At 38.6% G+C, this 20,532-nt stretch overlaps 2 protein-coding genes across 5 annotated transcripts; one reads left to right on the top strand and one right to left on the bottom strand.

Moving 5' to 3' along the window:
• Window positions 1-2,933: 2,933 nt before the first annotated feature.
• LOC107264767 (zinc finger protein 484) lies at window positions 2,934-6,102 on the bottom strand. Of its 3 annotated transcripts, none has more exons than XM_015733388.2 (3): window positions 5,762-6,102; window positions 4,804-5,234; window positions 2,934-4,733 (listed from the first exon to the last, which is right to left on the bottom strand). In XM_015733388.2, the coding sequence occupies exons 2-3, from the start codon at window positions 5,198-5,200 to the stop codon at window positions 4,267-4,269; spliced, it is 864 nt and encodes a 287-aa protein (XP_015588874.1). In that variant the 5' UTR covers window positions 5,201-5,234; window positions 5,762-6,102; the 3' UTR covers window positions 2,934-4,266. The 3 variants fall into 3 exon arrangements, with proteins under 3 accessions (XP_015588874.1, XP_015588883.1, XP_015588866.1); XM_015733397.2 differs by having other exon boundaries at window positions 5,770-6,102; XM_015733380.2 differs by having other exon boundaries at window positions 5,504-6,101.
• Window positions 6,103-6,155: 53 nt separating this feature from the next.
• On the top strand, window positions 6,156-20,285 carry LOC107264759. 2 transcript variants are annotated; one of them, XM_015733369.1, is made up of 4 exons: window positions 6,156-6,242; window positions 7,764-8,108; window positions 8,202-8,927; window positions 15,348-20,285. In XM_015733369.1, exon 4 carries the CDS (start codon window positions 15,349-15,351, stop codon window positions 16,255-16,257), a length of 909 nt encoding a protein of 302 aa, XP_015588855.1. In that variant the 5' UTR covers window positions 6,156-6,242; window positions 7,764-8,108; window positions 8,202-8,927; window position 15,348; the 3' UTR covers window positions 16,258-20,285. The 2 variants fall into 2 exon arrangements, with proteins under 2 accessions (XP_015588855.1, XP_015588846.1); XM_015733360.1 differs by having other exon boundaries at window positions 7,764-8,124.
• The last annotated feature ends 247 nt before the right edge of the window (window positions 20,286-20,532 follow it).

The raw sequence follows: 20,532 nt of genomic DNA, 5'->3' as shown, positions 1-20,532 counted from the left end.
CATTTACTTTTTTTACTGTTTTTTTTTTTTGTTTTCTTAATATTTCGTTGAGCCACGAACCCCCGTGGTCTTTGTCAAGCGTTTTTTTTTACTTTGCAGATAAAAATTGGACCGTGAGCAAAGGTGTTCTTTTTTGTTCCCCCTCTTTACTCTATTTTTTTTTTTTTTGATGTATTCTATAGCAAGTAACACGAAAATTCAGGTTTCGTCAGACCTCAAGCGTAAGGATATGCTAAGGATACAATATAATTATAAATAGTACATACATGAAATGCCCTACAATTACGTGTATTTGCGCGCGTGCGTATGTTACGTATATGCGCGTGTACACGTATTTATATATATATATATATAAGAACGAGCTGTATTAAAATACTCCACCGCCGCGTACTTGTAATCGTAACGGGAGAGAAGATAAGAGGGGGAAATAAATGTTGAGAAAAGAAGGGGGTACAATAAAGAGATACGAAACAAAAGTGCGAACAGACGCAATGGCAAGGGAGGGAGGCGCGAGGAGAGTACACCTTAAGTTATTTACGTGTAGCCTGTAAGTTTGTATACAAAAATGGAGAGAAAAAACAAATGTGAAAAATAAGATGAACTTAGCCGAGAGCATTTAACGATTTAAGGGGACTGTCGTGCGAGAAATTGAATAAAGTTAAATACTGTTGTCGCCGCGAAAAATGCTGGTTCCTCTGACTTGCGTAGGAAAGAAGTCTGGAGACGGAGGAGTAGATTTTTTGTTTGGTAACGATGGTAGACGTGCGAACTAACGTGTCCTTGGAAAGTGCGACGCTTTCGTAAAAATGTCCGCTGCGCGGGAGTTTTAATGTGCGACGGAGATTTTGAATAAACGTTGTACGGATGACATGGAGATAAAGAGAAAATAATAAAGTAAATACGTGACACGCGAGATACAAAGTGACACGCCACGCATATACAGCTTTAGAATTTGTAATGGAGAAAAAAATTCATTTTTCAAAACAGACACGCCACACACCCGTATTGTAATGTTTTTTTTCTTCCTTGTCTTATTTTTGAAATTTGATGGGAATTGATCGTTTCTTTTTTTTTTTTTTTTTTTTTTTCCCCTTTTAGCAGAACCGCTTCATCGCAACAAAGTGGCCGTTGGATTGGATTTCTTTGTTTTTCAGTTTTTCATCGCTACCCTTACTCTTTCCTTCTTTCTTTAATCGCAACCACGGAATGAACGATATACAAATTCCTCGACATAGTACAAAGCATTTAAGGGACAAGAATGAATAGACTTTTGCCGATAGTTAGACTTTAGAGTTGGGGAGAGGAAGAGAGAGGCAAATGAAAATAAAACAAAACAATAGTTCTCGTGAAAATATATAGTGAACGTTCGCGGTGATATGACACGGTTATATGACCTTTCAATGTTTTGCATATGGTTATTAATTTTTCTTATACGCGATTATCTTTTTCCTTAATTTATATTTGATTTCACCTTGTTCGTACTTAACTTGATCTCGTTAATTTAACGTCGAGTCGTGGGCGCGGTGCGCGCGCCACTAAAGGCAGCTTGGTTAGCCGAGAGTTACTTGGAAAAGAAATCATGAGTAACGGTAGGGCGTAAAACTGGTTTCGAATTTGAATTTTCCCGCGCTACGGTAAGGAACAAAGGCAGAGAATAAAGTTTTCGAGGCAGGTAATACAAAGGTTATATTGCTCGTATCGTTGTGCGCTAATAATACATTGGAGAGTGACGTGACGGGCGAGAGGGAAGAATAAATAAAGAATGCACGAGACATAAAAGCAAAAGTAATATATACAAAAAAAAAGTTAAGCTTTACAAAGCGTGTATGTACAGAGCTAAAGCGAGAACAAAAAAAGGAACCCTCTGATGATCTCAGCCCTTTATTTTTGTATAGAGTGCATTAAGACGAATAATAAAGAAAAAAAAAAAAAATGGTGACACGAGAAAGAGTGGGGGTAAGAAAGTGAAAAATAATTAATCACGTGCTAGACCCTTTCTCGGCGAAGGCTTAATAATAATAATAATTATTATTATTATAAACAATAATAGAACGGGATATGCGTGTGAGGGTGAAAGAGCGGGAATGAATGGTCGAAAAAGAAAGATATGAGATTACGCGAATGAGAGGTGGAAGGAAATAAGGGAGGAAAATGTATAATTAGTGAAACAATAATAAAGGAAAAGACAGATTTAAATTAAGGCGAGGGAAAGGAAGAAAAATAAAATTACGAGAGTGACAGAGCGCGACAAGAATGAAGATAAGAGGGAGGAGAGAGATGTAACGGAGAATTTGTGTAATATCGTGCAATCTTCGATTAGGCCGAAGAATAGAGCTGGAACGAGGGTATTTTGAGAATGGAAAAATTTTTGAAAAAAAATCAATTGAAAATTCACGACGTTGTCGACGTCCGTGCAGGCATAATTTAATTCATATGACGAATTTAGAACGCTGACCCGTGTGTTGTTCACTGTACGAGAGGTCACGCGTGACGAAGTGGCAGAAAGAAAAAGAAAAAGGTGAATGAGAAATACATTTGTCAAAGTTTTTAAGACATTTCCCCATCATCCCCCGTGCTGCTTTATGTAAACCCGTATACATACATAATATATCTATATATATAAAAAAAAGCAACATTCTCTTTAATCCTCCCTGAAAGCTTTCCAATCCAATTTAATTTAATCCTCGCTTTTCAATATGACTCCGATATATCAGCATCTTTCATGGACCCTAATTTCCTTTTTGATTAACGCGTGACTCAATGCGTTGCTTTTTTTTTCGTTCAAAATTTCGATCCTTTCTTCAATTTATTTCTCTTACTATTACTGTGCACACTGCTACTGGACACAGTGGCGATGATGAATTCTCGAAAAATTTCTTCGTATCGAACGCAGAGAGGAAAATACGGTACAACAATAGGTATGGAAACTCGCATAATAATAATAATAATAATAATGATGATTTATTTTGTTTAAATACGGTCGCATTTTACAGTCAATAACGAACGTCGAAAAGAGAAAGAGAGAGGACGCTAGGCGCGGGGGGATAGTCAAGAAGAAGTATTACTGTTCTTTTTTTCTTTTCTCCCTGTCTCTGTCTCGACGTTTTCGCTCACCCTTATCGGTGCATGCTCGCTACCAAGTTTTCCTAGAACTACGCAATAAAGGCAATGATAAAGATAACTAATTATTAATAATAATAATGACAATAATAATAATAGGGTCCTTGCATGTTAATAAATAGAATAATTTACAATCGGGATAGATGAACAAGTAGAAGGGCCAGGGGGGGGGTTCCGTACATTTAACAATATATATAACACATATGTGTGTATATATATATATTGATGTATGCACGAGCATGATGTAAATATTAAATGAAATTATTAATTAGTCACATTGCAATGTGTTCTCGCTTTTCATTTTTTGTTACTCGTTCCACGTTTGTCTTGCTTCTATTTTCAAGACAAATAAACGTTCGAGACATATGCGTTATACATATTTTTTATAACTTTCGCACTCTGTCACTGTTGTTATAATCATCGTAAACGCCTCTCTCTAAAAATTGCAGGGAAACTCGTTCCGTTTTCTGTTATCATTTTAGCATGACAAACTAAGCGTACAAGTTTCTTCAAAAACAAAGTAAAAGGAGAATAAACTTTCTTCCTCGCCTTGTGCTTGCCTAGTCTTTTACTACACTTCGGAGCTGCATTTTTTTTCCTATTTATTTTTTTGTTTCAAAGGTTGACCGTTTCTCGTTTGTTTGCATTTTCGGTTTCGATAAAGGCAACTGGCCGATATTTTACGTACGTTTCTGGTATGATAGTATGAGACAGAGAGAGACATACTGGATAGGCATTGCGCATCTATTTACCTAGTAGCCTAGTATTATAATATCAGTTTACTTGAGAAATACTAATCTAGTTGGGCATCCGTTTTTCTTCTTTGTTTTATTTTCTCTTCTCAACCTTTTGCATGCTTCTTAGTCTTCGATAAGTAACAAATGCCGTTATGGATTCCTTCATTTTTCTCCAGCCTATGCATTTCGATTGCAATTAGTTCTGCAGGATGTCACATGCTCACGTAACCAAGTACACGTATGTATATACAATTCGGATACTGGTCAGTGTATTCTTACTATTGAGTAATTTGCATGATGCATCATTTCAGTTTGATTCTGACATCCTGGTATTACTCCGTTCTTATTCCTGCCTATTAAATGACAGTAAGTGATCTCAGTGATCTTGTCACAGAAATTAACGTCGGAGCTAAGTTCTCAAAATAGAGAATGGCGGTGGTCCAGCTTGTCTCATCATCATTGCAAAGCTGCTCAAACCTTCCTCACTGGAATTTTGAGCATTCTGATTATTTTGCGAATTATTCAGCCCTTTATTTCTATTGCCGCTGTGACTCTGAAGGTGCTTCTTCAGATGATCCTTTCGATAAAAAGCTTTGCCACACTCTGTGCAAATCTGATTTTTGCTGCCGGAGTGAATTATCATATGTCGTGCTAGGTGTTCATTTCGCTTGAAAGCCTTGCAACACATGCTGCACTGGTAAGGTCTGTCCTTGTTGTGACCCTGTTTATGACGATCCAGGTGTTCCTTACGTTTGAGACTAGCACCACATATATCACAGATATGTGGACGCTGTCTGTGATCTTCGAGATGCTCATGAAGAGTTTCTCGGTCTTCAAATCGATAGGCACACTCTGGACAGTGGTAGATTAGCATACCTAGAGTATAATACGAGTAGTTTTAATATAAAGAAATTTTTGTGGTATACAAGGTTACGGCAAGACTTACCATTAATATGCTGTGGCTCTACCTCAAACTCCATCTTCGGTTTGACTTCCTGGCAGTTTTGAGACGAGGTACTGCTGCTATCTTCATACTTTGACACATAGGGAAGACCCAATGAATTGGAACATCGTGCTAAATATTCTGAGGTCAATCTGAAGTCTATCTGAAGAGGATCTGTCATCGTAGCTGCATCTACTTTCTGTATCGTTTGAGTCCCTAAGGACTGCTGATTATTCTGTGTACACATTTCCTTGTTGCCACAGTGATTTTCGTTGCGATTCTCGTCTGTCTGTTGTGTGTGCTGTGGTGGGTGACTTGGATATAGATAACCTGTCGACTGTGGATGCTGCTGAGAATGAATATCCGAAGGATACTTTACATTCCTTGGATCATACGCCATCTTTTTTCAACTTCTAATGGACAACCCTTGACATCTATAAAACAATAATAAGATATTTTTGTATTATCAACAACTTCATCCATTCAGATAAAGAAGGACCAAGAAAGAATTACACAGTATTATGAACAAATCCTTGGCTTCTTGATTATATTTAATTTTCTAATGACTCTTAATAAAATTCACAAACACATTTTAAAAAACTTATCATATCCTGACTTCACGACACATTCAGATAGTAACAGAAGCACAGAAAGATTTAAAAAGAAAAAAAACGTAAAAAAAGAATCTCAAAAGTTTCATTACCATATTAATTTTCGCATAAAATCCAACAAGGTCGCTCAATGGGGTTGCCCTTGTTAATACAGCAAATCAGTATCTGATTCCATAATGTATTCGTTAGAAGTGGAAAATTTTATTGAGCAGGTCAAGATAGGTAAAGGAGACATTCGCAATTAATTAGAATGCTGATGGTTCCAACGTGGAGTAACTTTTAAGAAATCCGCAAGGTAATCATGATCTTCCGTGATGATTTTCGTGAATTTCGTATCGCCGAAAACTCACCGCCGTACCTGGAACTTTCCACCGCGAATTTCGTTCGGCAAATCCGGCTACTATTTGTTTGTATCGAGAGCGGCCATCTTCCTGCATCAGCTGCTCGTTGTTCGCCGCTTACTGCACAAGATATCAGCGAGGTACGTTACGAGAATCTACCTGACTTGTTTCATCAGTGTCCATGACAAAATTCCCACGATGATTTGGACCGGTAAGAATTTCAGAAAACTGACTGAAAATGCACGAGGAAACTGAAAGAATTTTCCTAACAGTATGAAAATTTCACAAGGGCAAATTCTATTGGTATTACAACACTGCACTGTGCGTTTGTCAGTCCGATTCTGACGCTATACTGATTCCTATATCAAAAGTGGTTGACCGCCTGTCCCTTTTTTTTTATATACCAGGTGAGTCATTCAAGATGAGCACACCCTGTTACTAGAATGCCACAGCGCACATCGAAGACGATTTTAAACGGAAGCTCCTGCAGGTAAATACTTTTTCCAGCTTTCTTTTTACTTTTAATCGACGATGAAAGATACTTATGTCGTTTCAAACGTAATCCAATGCAATCTCAAATCCGTATTCCGGGGAAGAAGTCAAATTAAGTAGAAAGAAAAACTAATGTAAAAGTTTTACCTGTGTTTTTTAAAAGCCAAAATATTAAAGATTGAAAACGGGGATGTAATATTTTTTGTCATTTTTAAAAAATAATTCGTCCTTTTGTAGTATGCTGTAACGGTATTTTAAAACTTCTTGGCCTCCGTCATCTTAAAACCATTAAATAATTATCGTAATTAAGTATGTGATAATATTTAGCGATAAAAAAGAAATGGCAAAGAGAATGCTCGTCTTACAGAAGACATCATCAATTATATCTAAGAAAATACCGTTTTTTGTTATATTAATTGAAATTTGTAATCGTTCCCTAAAGAATTAAATAGTAAATATCTCATCTCTTCCTTCGAGTAAAGTTCAGGTAAATATTAAACATCCTGCAAAACCTTAAAAAGTCTCTTGGCGCTTGAGAAACTTTAGGGAACCGTTAAAATGATGTTACGTACATATTTATATATCGATCTAACATGGCGCCATCTCTGAGGAAATTAGATAACCTTTTCATGCACGCTATTGTCATCAATGTTCATTTTTGACAGTTTTCACAGTTATTATACAGTATATATGTATTAGGGGGGTTTAATAAAACATACAGTAGGACAAGTTAAGAAAATTTGTTGTCCATCTCTACGTGCCTAGATATATACCGAAACTGATGTTTTCTATTAAATATCAAATTCTCAACTAATAATTGGGTTATACATAATTATAATTTAATATAAAGAAGTCAGCTGTATTTTTAATTTGTTCGTAAATCACTTATCATTTCAAACAGTTATTTCTACAGAATTCTGCGGTTCTCTTAGTTTGCAATGTATCTGCCAGACGGCGCCACAAACACTTTTGTTGCAGTATTCGGAATGATTTTTGTAACATACGTAGGCAAGTCTCAGATTATAATGTTTGACATTTTAAAGGTTGCATAAAACAATGAAAACAACAGATATTAACGAGAAAGATATTAACAAGAAAACATGCTATGGGTATCATCGTAATTTTATTACTGCGCTGGTTCGTTCTTGGAATGTCCCGCTTGGTTAATTCCATCATATAAATTTGTTTCATCTACAGTTTCACACGTCTGTCTTAACGGTCTGAAAACAAAGAACGTGCGATAAAGTTGAGCAATCTTTCTGGCAACGTAAAAACTTCTTTTACGACCTCATGAACTTTGTGTCTCCTGCATGGCTGACCTTTGGAACTGCATATCATCGAAATGTCACCGTCCAAAATATTTTTATTAACATTCATTTACTTTGCGACTATAATTGGTTAACGAGTATCCCATAGCAGTAGGGATCCAATTAAAAAATCAGCATACTCATCACTTTAATATAATTTAAATCCACAAGGTAATTTAGCATATCTGAATTAATTTTTCCACGTGTTTCAGGCCTGCTAAGAATATCAAACGGCAGAAGTCTAAGATAGAAGACATAGCTCCAGAACATTTCTCCGAAGTAATACGATGCATCTTAGTCATCCTTAAGATATGAAATTGCCAAATAGCAGTATCATCCCGGATCGATCCTAAAACGTCGCGACGCCCAGAGCGTCGCAAAATTTCATCCGAAAAGTACCATCAAGACACACCTGAAATCTGCGCATTTCCTCTAAAGGACAAAAAACCCTCTGACGAGTGTTTTTCAAGCTTGTTTTTTCGCCACGTGATAAACAACAACGGCATAAAGTTAAAGTGCAAGAGCTTAATGAAGAAATCCGATTGTGCGTCCGAGTGGTGAGAAAAGCTGCCGGTAAAATCGTACTTATCGAATTCTCTCTTGCTCACGCTCGCTTTCTCACTCTCTCTCTCTCTCTCTTTCTCTTCCAGTAACTGGCTCTTCCTCTACCCTACCACCGAACCTTCAATGGAGCTTGCGCAGAGCTTTGGCAAGGCGCGTCCTGGCTACATCCGGAACGTCTACGCGTACTCGTCTCGGAGCTTTCGAGCGGGCTCGTACGCGTTACACGTTACAACCGTTCCAAATAATTGCTGGCTAGATTAATAAGAAATAATAATACAAGAGAGTACACGAGAAAGCTCTGGGCTCGTGTTTACCTCCAATCTGGATAGTATCGTCCTAGAAGAAGCCTTTAAATATTATATTCAACCAGTAAAGCTTCGATGCTGGGTACACGATGGTGGTGTGATTGGAAATTGAAGGAGAAAAGAAAAATAATGTGATTCAGCTTTGCTCCTGAACCTCCAGATAACGTTCTGAAGGAGTGCGTACCTCACATAAAGCCTGCGGAAAAAGAAAACCCGTCGTTCGAAGAAGGTCGAAGAATTTCAACAAGACTAAACAAACGTACAACTAAAATACCACGTATCTCTGTATAAGACGCGAACACGCTGTACCGACTTTTGTTTCTCCTAAGACTTGTCGCTCTATTAAAAACAAAAACGATAAATAGACGACAACGGTATAAAAAAAAAAAGAGAACAAAACAACAACAAGGACGTTTACGTCCACTGCGAGGGTACCGTGTATTCCCATGGCTTGAAGGGACCCATTTCATTTTCACTTCGTCGAAGACATCACTAAGCGCGATACAGGTGAGCAACAATCTACTCTGGATTATCTCTACCAACTATTCATCACGCTCCTCGCCGTTCTCTCAATTTTCTAAAGAACCCCTAAAACGGCATACCGCCAGTCATATAGAAATTCGTACGACTGCCACCACGAATACAGATAAATGTGAAACGTCAAACGATACAAACCTTGGTTCAAGATCAAATCCCCGTGGTGCAGGTATTCGTTTAATTATATTAAAATAAAAATGAATTTTCGAAGGCCCCTTATAATATGGGTATTATTATGGGGTAGGGTTGGTTAGAAAGCTAAAGAAGAGGGAGGGCAAGGGAATGAGAAGCCGGTCGATTCGCGTTGCGCATCGTCCCTTGGTACACCTTGCGCGAACGTAAACACTGACAGGTTTTCCTATTAAACTAAGAGATTTTTGTATAATTATTTTTTTATTTTTTCAACGCGCCACCGCGAATTTATATGCAACTTTTTTTCTACAAAATTCAACATATGGCCAGCCATCGATTCTAAGAGTACCTTATGCGGATCCACAGTAAGATACGTAGACGGTAATGTAGTGGTGGAATGATAATATACGCTGACTATACAGGAAGAAGCGATGGAGTGGTAGGTATAGAGTGACTGTGCACGAAAGCTATACCTATATGCACACGCGTTGGGCTGTAAGTTTTCAAAGCACTGGTCCAATGTCTATTAATAGGTATTATAGCTTTGTTTAACCGACAAGAAGAAATCCGCGAGGCCTCTGATTGTTTTTACATGTTCGAACGGCTTACCTAGACACTGCCGAATTATGTGCCAAGACGAAATACAGGATATCCCGTTGAAATTAAGAGAGATTCTTCGCCATCTTGCTCCCCTTCACTCCCTTCGACACTTCTTAATATTGCCATAGCAAATTCCAATGATTTTTCTTTTCATTTTCATTTTACGTCGCATTCCGGAACTCCTACTGCTTTAATTTTAATCGTCGTGCTTTGCTTTATCTGCTCTTCATTTTGTCCAAGCTCTGATCCTGTCGAGCCCCATGGCGGGAGATTCGAACTTTAAGTATGCCTGACCCACATGAGACTGTCGGCGCGATGAGTACATCTGTACTTGGGCGTTCGCCGACCTAAATTATTGCTATGAGAGAGAAGCCATTAGTAGAGTGCAGAGTATTGAGAGGGAGAATCTACGTTTAGAGAGAGGAAGAGAGAGAGAGAGAGAGAAAGCTTGAGAACTAAAAGGAAAATAAAAGGACGTGAAAATTTAATGCGACTCTCGAGTCGTGAGAATAATTTCGTTTCATGATGCATGTATGTACCTGGGTATATATATATATATATATATATATATATGTGTGTACCTGAAAAATGTTCGAAAAAAACGACTGGCAGGGAAAATATATATTTTTCAATAATTTTCATAAACCTTCAATCTCGTATATGTAATACCGTCGAAGTATGTAGGTTATACAAATTTTTTTCGAGGTACACTCACTTCCGGAAACTGTCATATGGACAAAGACCGTTAATGTACGAGGAAACATTTGTCTCTTGTCAAAACACGATAACACGTGTAGATTTTGGAAGTACGATGCACGGTTGACGTAACCTCGAAAATCGTGACACTAAGGAAACGTATAATCTTGATTTATACGTAATTTCAGTGATTTTTCTACGAAGAGATATTTTACACAGTGACTGTACCTCGTGCGTTTCTCAACGTGGCATACCATCTTTCTAACCTCCAAAAAAATTTGAATCGGCTAATTTCGCCTTGTAACATGCATATCATATGCGACCTCGATCGCGATAGTCACTTACGAACAAGATGCCCGATAATATACGAAGAATGACGGAGTGCACTTTGGCCTAATGCCAATTCTTGAAATAACCAAAAACAGGATGCGTCCCGAGCGATCGTAGGAGTCCGCGTTGTGACGTCATGGGTCGAAGGGACCAATTAATTCGGTCGCGTGAAATTTTTACGAACGACCAGCCAGTCTGATCTTTGAAATATATTTTCGCACTCCTACCGGGTTATTGATACTGAAAAAAGATTCGCTTTTTTTTTCCAACTATTACGAGATCAAACATTTTTACGATCTTACTTTTGCGAGTTATCTTCACGTTTATTACCCGTCGCGCTGCGTCACACGGGATTTTCATAATGCTCGAAATGTTCGCGCAGCGCTTACACGAGATTACAAACAAGACAGACAAATAACTGTACGCGGTTTACGTGTTTCTCGAGGTCTGCGACTTAAATCGGATTGCCTGCGATCTTAAATATGGCTTCTCGCTCGCGTGTACATAATGGGAACTTATTACAGGCCGTGGTTATCGTTTCTTTAATTATATCACTGGCTATTCCTTTGACGTATTAGCGTAAAATAATTAATTACACTAAAGTTCGGATTAATTCGGGAATAAAAATTTTTAATTAATTTGCCACGTCATATATCCAAGTCTATACTTACGTAACGGTCTAGTGTTACGAGTATCATAATACTCAACGGGTTTGTAGGTTAAAGACGTTTCAATCGTCTCGTTAAATTCTTATTAATTAACGTTAATATTATTCACACAATACAGATATATGCACAGCGTATGCGTAACGTTGAGAAACATTCGATTTTATTGTAAAAATATAAAAAAAATGAGGCGTAAACGAATTTTCACTTGAATATAATTTAATTCAAAATGACGATTATCGAAGTCAATCGATGACGGGAGAATTTCAACGACTCGAATGAATATCGGGGGAGTACGGTACGATTTGAATGATTACTTTAAAGGCGGGAAACATACTGATTTTGAAAATTCAATTCTTACGCTTTGAGGTTAGGCTTCGTTTACAAGGAGGAAAATTGTCGGTGAACAGTAATTGATTATAATTACTTTAATTAATTAATTTCACAGTGGGATTAGCACTGTTGTTATTATTTTCAGGCTGTTATCCCTCGGCAGAATCGGAAGCATCTCCAATCTATTTACCTTGTAAACAGTGCTAGAGCTGCCGAGGGGTTGTTGCGTGAAATTGGATCATGGTAGGGAATCAGTCAACGAGTTTGATTTAACAACCGCCGCCTATGACAAATCGCTCGAGTGACTCCTTGACGAGTGACATCGGGACTCAGCCCGTCGCTGATAATTTAACGCGGAAAAAGCCCGAGTCGACGCGAGGCTTGAGAATTTCGATGATTCGCTACTGAAAGGACTTGAGAAACTTTTCACAAACAATTTTCAAGTCCCGAGGCGAAGCAACAGATACTCCGTTTGGTCCTCAAAGTAAATACTTAGGGGTTGCACGCTGTCATTTTTTAGCTCAACCCCTATTACAAGTCTGACTATCGTTAACGACTAATTCCTATACTACCAAGTGGCAAATACTGCCACTGATACCACCAGTGCCCTTATCAGCCTCTGCTGGCTGTGGGCTCTGAATTTATAGGCGCAGTTTAAATATAGTATAGATAGGTACGTGTGTGTACCGAACCACCCTTTTAACAATTGGCACCAATTTCCCAAGTCGTACCCACTCTTGCCAACGTCCAATCGAAATAAATTGAGTGAAGCAGCTTGTTGCATCCCTTGCAGGAGGCATCAAAAATTCCTGAGTAGACCTATATAGTTTTCATCGGGGGGTTGAATGCACCCTTGAATTTCTGACTCGATTCAAAACACGGGGATTTTACGCTTTGTACGTAACAGGGCTTCTTCTCTGAGGGTCCTCAAAATTACGTACGTGCTAAGTGAATCTGTTAGCTGAATCCAGCCTGTAATCTCAGAAAGGATCGTTGCTCCTACCTGTTATTTGAGATGGCTATTGGGCTTGATTCTTCATAATTTCACCCTTTCGATCTAAGTTAGCAAAACTTGTAATACGCGCGTGGAATATCTTCTCATTTCATAGGGATTCGTCGTATTCTAGAAACTACCCCTGGCTCTGTGTAAAACTTGGTTACCTAGTGTATCCTCAGACCAGAGGATGAGATTGAGACTCTTATTGATCGGCCGGAGAAGAAACGTAACTCGTATACGTTTGTTGGCTTTGCCATCGTCGGAAGGTGAAATAAAAAAGAAAAAAAGGCTCGAGGACCCATCGAGTTATTATCGAGGTCCGACCCGGCGGATAACGAGACAGGTTCTGAATGTACCGAAAAAAAAATTTTAGCGGTAATTTTGATAAAAAAATTTTTTGGACCTCTTTCTGCATAAATTTTATCATATATTCGTATGAAATGAATGACCGATATTTATTTGAAAAAATTTATTTTTACATGATGTCACCCCTTACCAATGCTCCTAAGGCAACTTGACTATCGCATACCTGGCTCGTATCAGTTGACAGATACTATACACGTACTTGTCTCTGTACTACGTTATCTATGTATTGAGATTGTGTATCCTTGATACCTCTTGACAATACTTCATTAGAATTTTCATGGGACCTGTATATCTGTATATACAATTAACATACTTGCGTACATATTGTCACGGCGACCCAATAAACTTAAGAGAATCAGAAAATCCAGAAACTTATTTCAGGTCATTGAAATCAATGCAAACAATGGCATATATACTTGACCTTCTTTACTCATGTATACATATGTATATCTATTTACGCAGGTATACATTAATATTGGCATAATGGTATATCGTGTAGAGAGGACAGCGCTTGTGATTGAAGTATGCGAGGTCAGATTGACATACTTGACAGCGGTAAGGTTAATCGAAAATTGAGCATAGAGCAAAAAATTATGTTTCAAGGTCACGATGAAAATTCAAGATCACCTGGTATAGGATTTAATAAAAATGAAAATTTGATAGGTGCTCATAGGTGACGTGTGACCTTTTATTTTCATTCGCACAGCGAAAAGGATTGGTTTTCATAGAGGGGTCAGAGGTTATTCGAATCGTCGCTCGGGATGAGTCTCCGAGGAAATTTTGGAAATCGAATAAGAACTTATTTCGGGTCTTTCATTGTGATTCGGAAACCTTTCTTATCGACACCCCCTATTTTCAGGATTGTCAGACACGCGAGAATAGGGGTCGCACGGGGTCAACCTGGAGTCGCGAGGAAGGAATGCGCCTAGGAAGGTCATAAAGATTCCAGAGGCCCTCGGCACGTTTCTCAGGTCGAGGACGATATGATAGGAGGTTTAATGGTTTCGCGGAAGGACAGGTGGAAATCGTGGAAATTCCGTCTGGATGAATTTTCAATAACAGTGGAATTCTTTCTGGTGGATTTACTATTTTTAAGGGTAGCTTTATTGCACCCTCGGGCGTATACAGCAGTTTTTAGTATAGCTTGAGGATGCATACATATATTTTTTTTGTAAAATTACCTACCGAGCTTTTTTGCAATTTTAAAGAGCCTTCTTGCGATTTGAACTCATGAGTGTCCTTGGAAAAGTCTGTCAAGCTTGTGAAAGCTCGGTGGCCTACAAGTAAAAGCACACAATGCGAGGCGGTTATAAAGGGAAAAAGTGAGTAACGCAAAGAGAAGGAACGTAAGGCAAAAGGTTGGTGAGTATGAAAAAAAAAGTTTTTTAAAAGAGTTGGAAGTCAAAGAGAAAATTTTCAAAGTACTCGGAAAAAAAAAATGAATTCTTCATTTTTTCCACTATACGTGTCTCTAATTCTGTACACGTATGTATATTGGCATATATAGTTTTAGTGTCGAAAGCTCGCTGACCCCTACGTGAGGTAATAAGACTGAGAAAAAGGAAATTTCCAGCACAATGGAGCTTTTTGTTAGGAGACTGACGAGAGGAGTAGGTAACTAGCTACCGGCGTATCTTACGGGAAGCTGGAAGAAAGTTCGTCGGCAAAGACGCTAAGCGTCGGCGTCGCTTCTACCTCTTCCTTGCCTACTGTTACGTAATCCATCACGTTAATCCCTTCGAGTTTTTGGTCCACGTTATTTTTTTATAAATTTTCTTTATCCACCCTAACGACTAGCACAGGTAAATAGAAGTACGGTTAAATATGACAGATACAACCTGGACCAGGTTGATCTTTCGAATTCGAGCAATCCGGATGACGAAGACTCGAGCGGTCAAGGACGAAGATCCAGGTATGGTCCATTCGCTGAAATGGATTGAGCTTCGACGAAGTTAAAAGTTTCTCGTGGCAACGGTGCATCCTGTGACTCCGAAATACACGTGTCAAAGTTGCGCGTGGAAAAGAATTTGAAAAAAACAGTTATTGTCCTGAAAAAAAAAAAAGACATGAGACCGTCCTTAGAGCGAAGAGTTCGAAATGTAATTTTTTCGAAGCTGAGAGAAAATTCTGTTTTTAACGTAGAAAAGAATTTTCTAAAAAGAAAATGATGACGCAAGATCATTCTTAAAAAAAAAAAAAAAAAACCAAAAAAAACCAAAAACCGAAAGATATAGTCAGAATCAGTGAGAAGGTGTTTTTCGGGTGTTGCAGGATGCACGCGGTTGGATTGCACTCGGCGCTGGCTATCAAGCGTCAAAGAAAGCGTCGGGACGAGCAGCGTCGCGCGCGCGAGCGTCGTTTCAGCACCCAGTCCTGCGAGAGCGGCTTGACGTCGCCGAGGGCGTCTACGGGTTCCTTGGATCACCATCCGCGTCATCACCATGCGGCGCATCCGCACCACGCGGCCGGCGAGGGCATGCTGGACTCGAAGGTGGTCACGTCGATCGGGATGCTCCACATCGGCGTCGTCTTCCTGGTGCTGGGTGCCTTCCTATTGGCCAGTGGATTGCTTCCGGGTGACCTGGCCTCCTTCGGTACCAAGGCTTCCGGGGGCTGGTGGAACGAGCTCATAGCTACGGGACTCTTCGCCATCCTGGTCGGGGTCTTCCTGATAGTCCTGAACAAGATCATCGCCCGCAAGGAGGAAACAGACCTCGAGGAGTACGTTCAGCGTCAGCTGACGAGGTCCAGGTCGGGTCATCGCTTAGAGCGCGACGTGGAGACCGGATGTCTTACCACCAGACACGCCAGGAGGGCCAAGCAACTTCAGCAGGCTGCGTCCTCGGCATCCTTGACCGGCCAGGATGAAAAGAGTCTCGACGGGTCGCTCCCACGTTCCCCGCCGCCGGCTTATTCCCTACCCGACGCAGACTCCTCGGCCGGCGCCGACCCCCAGCTGGCGCCACCAGCCCTCTTCCTCGAGCAGATCACCGAGGAGGAGATCGCCTGCGAACGCATGGAGACCTCCACCACGGACAGTCTCAGCCCTGGCTCACCCAGTGAGACCAGGGAACTCATCCAAGCCGATCCGAATAGCTTTTACAAGCAGAATGGGAATCATCATCAGCCCCATCAGGCCCAGCAGCACAGATCCGTATTCGTTCACGTCTCAAGGATCTAGGATCTGGGCTCGGGTGTCCGGTCGTTTATGGATTTGATTTATGCCTCGTGATTTATTCTCGGGCTGCATTATTATTACAATTATACGAAAGTGATATGGCACACTTGTGATTGTCGAGATGAGCTTCTTATTTCATCGGATGCGCTCACGTTTTGCCCTCATTTTAATAACCGATCTAATTCGATCGCTGGATCAACTTTCACTTACGGGAGTCTTGCTTATGGATTGATGACGTAGATGAATCTAGTGAATTCGGACCTGATCTCGTGCTACGGTATTATCAGCTCATTTTATTGAAATTATCAAGTCATGGCAGCCTCTATGGATACGATAATGATCGATGACCTTTGACATTCCTATTAATTGGGATCTCTTTTCTAATTGGTATTAGCCACTGTGGGGCAATATTATTATTATTATTACGAATATTACTGCTACTACCGTTACTATTACCACTACGTCCTTCATTTGCTATCGTCCGGTGATATCCTCACGTTAAAATCATTATTTTAAGGGATAATCTTGGAGACGAGCAAAGAAAAATGTCCTTCTAATTAATTAATTAAGCGCGTAATTAATACTCGGTATAATTAACTTATCCGCGGAGTAAATAATTGCTGATAGCCTTTAAGGATATTAATTGGGTAATTGGAAAGTCGCCAGGCTGTATTTGACGAATTATAAAAATAATAATAATAATAATCATTCCATTGCTGTAACGTCATTTTATCGCGTATATATAATTATCACGTTAAGGGCAAACCGATAATGACTTCGTCCTGCAACTAAATGACACGTGCAATTTTATCGATGGAATTACAAGGACCAATGATAAGTCGGTGTAGTTGATTGATCTATGTGAATTAAGAGGGGGGGAAAAATAATCGGTGAAATAAATGTGGCAATTCGATGATTATACGTACACGTACGTAAATATAGATATACGTATTAATGACTCGGATTTTTGCAAATTATCAATCCTAAGCTATCAATTAGGATGTTCTTAACTATTTGTATATCTTAATGATCGATTAGCATACGTAACTATGTGTGTGAGGAATGGTCGTATGCGTTGCCAAATACCGTACCGTGTACACTCTCGCTATATCCTGTCTGGGATAAGAAGCTGCAGGATCAAAGAAGCAACAAATGTCTTTAATGGAATTGGGGTACCGAGAAAAATATTTATAACGATAATTGATTTAAAAAAAGGCTTTGAGATGTTTTGCTTTTAGAAATTTTCAAGCATACGATTATAATATCTTACGTGAGTATTTAATGCGTGAGTACGGAAAAAGGCAAGAGAACATTTTTTTGTAACTTTGATCTTGTAGATAACTTATCGATCAGCCATCTTCAATTGTCGATTAATGATAGCAAGGTAGTCATTAATTTTGATGCACATATATAATATGTGTGCTAAAATTAATACATATATATATATATATATATATAAATTTGGTAATGGCATACTTTGAAGACGATTTCTTTTACGAACACGCTTATTCGAGGTCATATTTTGGGGTCCGACCTCAAAGTTTTTCCAGCGTAATGACTGTTTCGAGGACCATAAAGGTGACTCTAACACCGAATTTGTTTATATTTTTTTTATTGTTAATAAAATTGTTTATATTTTTAGGTTAGGTTAGGTTAGTTTAGCATAGAATTCCAATGCTGTCGCACCGCAAGGTTTTAGTTTTTTTTTTTTTTAAAAAAAACATTATCTTGCAATTTTGACCCTCTAATGCTTCGGGTTCCCAAAGTATCCCGTGGACCTATTTATACATATACATATACGATATTTAAATTTTATAATACCTCTTGTACTTATCTTACGTAAACTATCATTAGCGCCTAGCTTTAGATATTAGTTTCGGAATTTTCGAAGACGACCGGGTCGCTCGATGGGGGATGGAAAGATTGTAGAAAATGAGTGAGTTTTTTTTCTAAAAAAAAATCACTAGCATTACGCTTACATATCACGGGAGGTTCGCCGCTTTTGCGATTTGGCGTTTAACTGATATAGCACAAAGATTTTTTATTGTCAATCAGCCGAGGTGGAAAAGTGACCTAGTACTTTTTCGAAAATACCTCTAGATTGTAATTGAGATAAAAATTGCCACGCTCGGGCGCTACCATTCTGTGATCCAAATGATGATTGACTGATTGGTCGATCGATCGATCGATCGATTTACATCGATCCGAAAGAATGATTATTGAACCAGTGATGTGAAACTGCTGAAATATCTTTATTCTGTATGAAATGTGACTTTTTAATATTCGTAAAATTATTAAAGCGAAATAATGACGAGCACGCGTAATATTGAGGATCGATCGACATTTTCCGCGAATGCCATTACGAATAAGGGGGGATTCGGGACCGGGGAAGATGAGACGGATCTGGGAACTAATAATTAATTGCATAAAGAAAAGAGGTGAGGAAGTGACAAAGAAAATTTGCATTAATGGAAACTATCAGCCAGGTACCATTATTGCATGTGAATATGTTCGTGAACGATTAATAAGAAAATAAAAATTATTAACATCTTTTCCCGATTTTACGTTACGACCGTATTTCCATTGCGCGACAAAGTGCCTTCTTATGCACGATCGCGTGAAAGACGTAAAAAAATTTTATACTTTGGATAACGTAAAAAAAAAAAACCTTCGCACTGGAAATTTTGAAGAATTCACTAAATCGTCATTCAATTTGAAATACGTAACTTACGTACGCTTGGACGTTCGGTACTTTCTGTTTGGATAAGGCGCGTAATTTGAATTTGCGGAATCGAATTTATAAAAAATAATTGCGTGACGACACACGGTCGTGCCTCGCGGCAAATTTGTTTGCCCCTATATACCGGAAGACTCGATTTTTCATTTTTTTTTTGGTCAAAATAATTGCACATAAAATTGCCTTATAATTTTAGTTTAGTTTTTCACCTATTTTCTATAATTACAGGTTCCTTCGACACGACGATTAACCGTCGTTTGCTGTAATAAATTTCCGTACGTTATACGTAATTCACAATTTACATTGAAACGAAATTGTTCACGAAAAATAATAAGTCACCCTTACTTTTACTTATGTATACACTGAAATCAATAAACCGAATACAGTCGCAAGATAAAGAAAAAAGAAAATGGTAAAATTAGTGAATTTGAGAGTAGGACGTAATAAACGAGAAAATGTCGAGGGAAGCTCGATGTAAATTTTAAACGCGATTAGAGAAAAGCTTCGATAGCTCGAATCGCGAGAAAAAGAAGCCGCATTAAAATAAGTGATAATAAAAATGAGATAATCGTGAGAATTAAAGATGCAGGATTGAATAAATCGTCTACGAGTGTCTGTGTGTATGCGTGTGTCGCTATTAAGAAATATCTTTAAAAAATCAAAAAAAAAAAATGAAACGCTTCAAAAATCCACCTGGTGGTCACCTATTTACGAAACTTCCATTTGATTTTCCCGCCCTTGGGAGACCATGCGCTTGCTCGATGCGCAGTCGTCGATTTAACGTACCGTGTACATATATACGTGCATACCATACAGCTGACAAAGACAAAACATCTATTTACACGAACCGAAAAGAAATTTGGGCAGGAGTTAGAATTAAAATGACAATTTTAAATACGAGAATGACAACAAGATGACTTTCTACGTTTAAAAGCATACATTCCGTAAGAACGAATGATTTCGGACTGCCGGAACTCTAAGGGCTCGTTCAGGCCAATTCCAGTGAACAGCGAGCAGCGACCAATGGTAAAGACGCTTTAGGCCCGATGCATGACGTCACAGCCCGATCCTGTGTCCCCATTGGTCGCTGCCTGCTGCCTTTGGTCTGTAAATCTCTTAAGAGAATATTCACAGAAAATAAAATTAATATTAAGACGAAAGAAACGACATTGACATTCCATAAGTAGGTAATACGCAAGCGAAATATTGTACTTTTTTTTCAAATTTCTATTTTTCATCAGATTTCTATTTCGTCGTTGTGCACATGCTATCTTATTGTAACTATAAAAAAAAATACAAGTCCAAAACAAATATTCTTGAACGATCCAGAATTTCATTTTTTTCGACAAAAAAATATACGACAGTAACACTAAAAGAAGGCAGATTCATTTTTAAACTATTGTTCGTGTTTATTAATAATTATCTATTATTATTACCGCATTACGAGTTACGAACGTAAAATGAGCACAGACATAAAAAAAAAAGGAAAAAAAATAGAAATGAAAAGTACTCGATAAGCTTTCTTATGCCGTTTCTCCAAT

The sequence above is a fragment of the Cephus cinctus genome, unplaced genomic scaffold (assembly GCF_000341935.2).
Source record: "Cephus cinctus unplaced genomic scaffold, Ccin1 Ccin1_scaffold0013, whole genome shotgun sequence".
Classification (NCBI taxonomy): Eukaryota; Metazoa; Arthropoda; class Insecta; order Hymenoptera; family Cephidae; genus Cephus; species Cephus cinctus.
The sequence above is the reverse complement of the archived record's forward strand: the minus strand, read 5'-3'. Positions and strand labels throughout refer to the sequence as shown.

Coding starts and splice junctions, on each gene's coding strand:
- LOC107264767 (XM_015733388.2), bottom strand. CDS start 5,200: ATGGCGTATGATCCAAGGAATGTAAAGTATCCTTCGGATATTCATTCT. Junction 4,734..4,803: donor AGAGCCACAGCATATTAATG/GTAAGTCTTGCC, acceptor ATTATACTCTAG/GTATGCTAATCTACCACTGT.
- LOC107264759 (XM_015733369.1), top strand. CDS start 15,349: ATGCACGCGGTTGGATTGCACTCGGCGCTGGCTATCAAGCGTCAAAGA.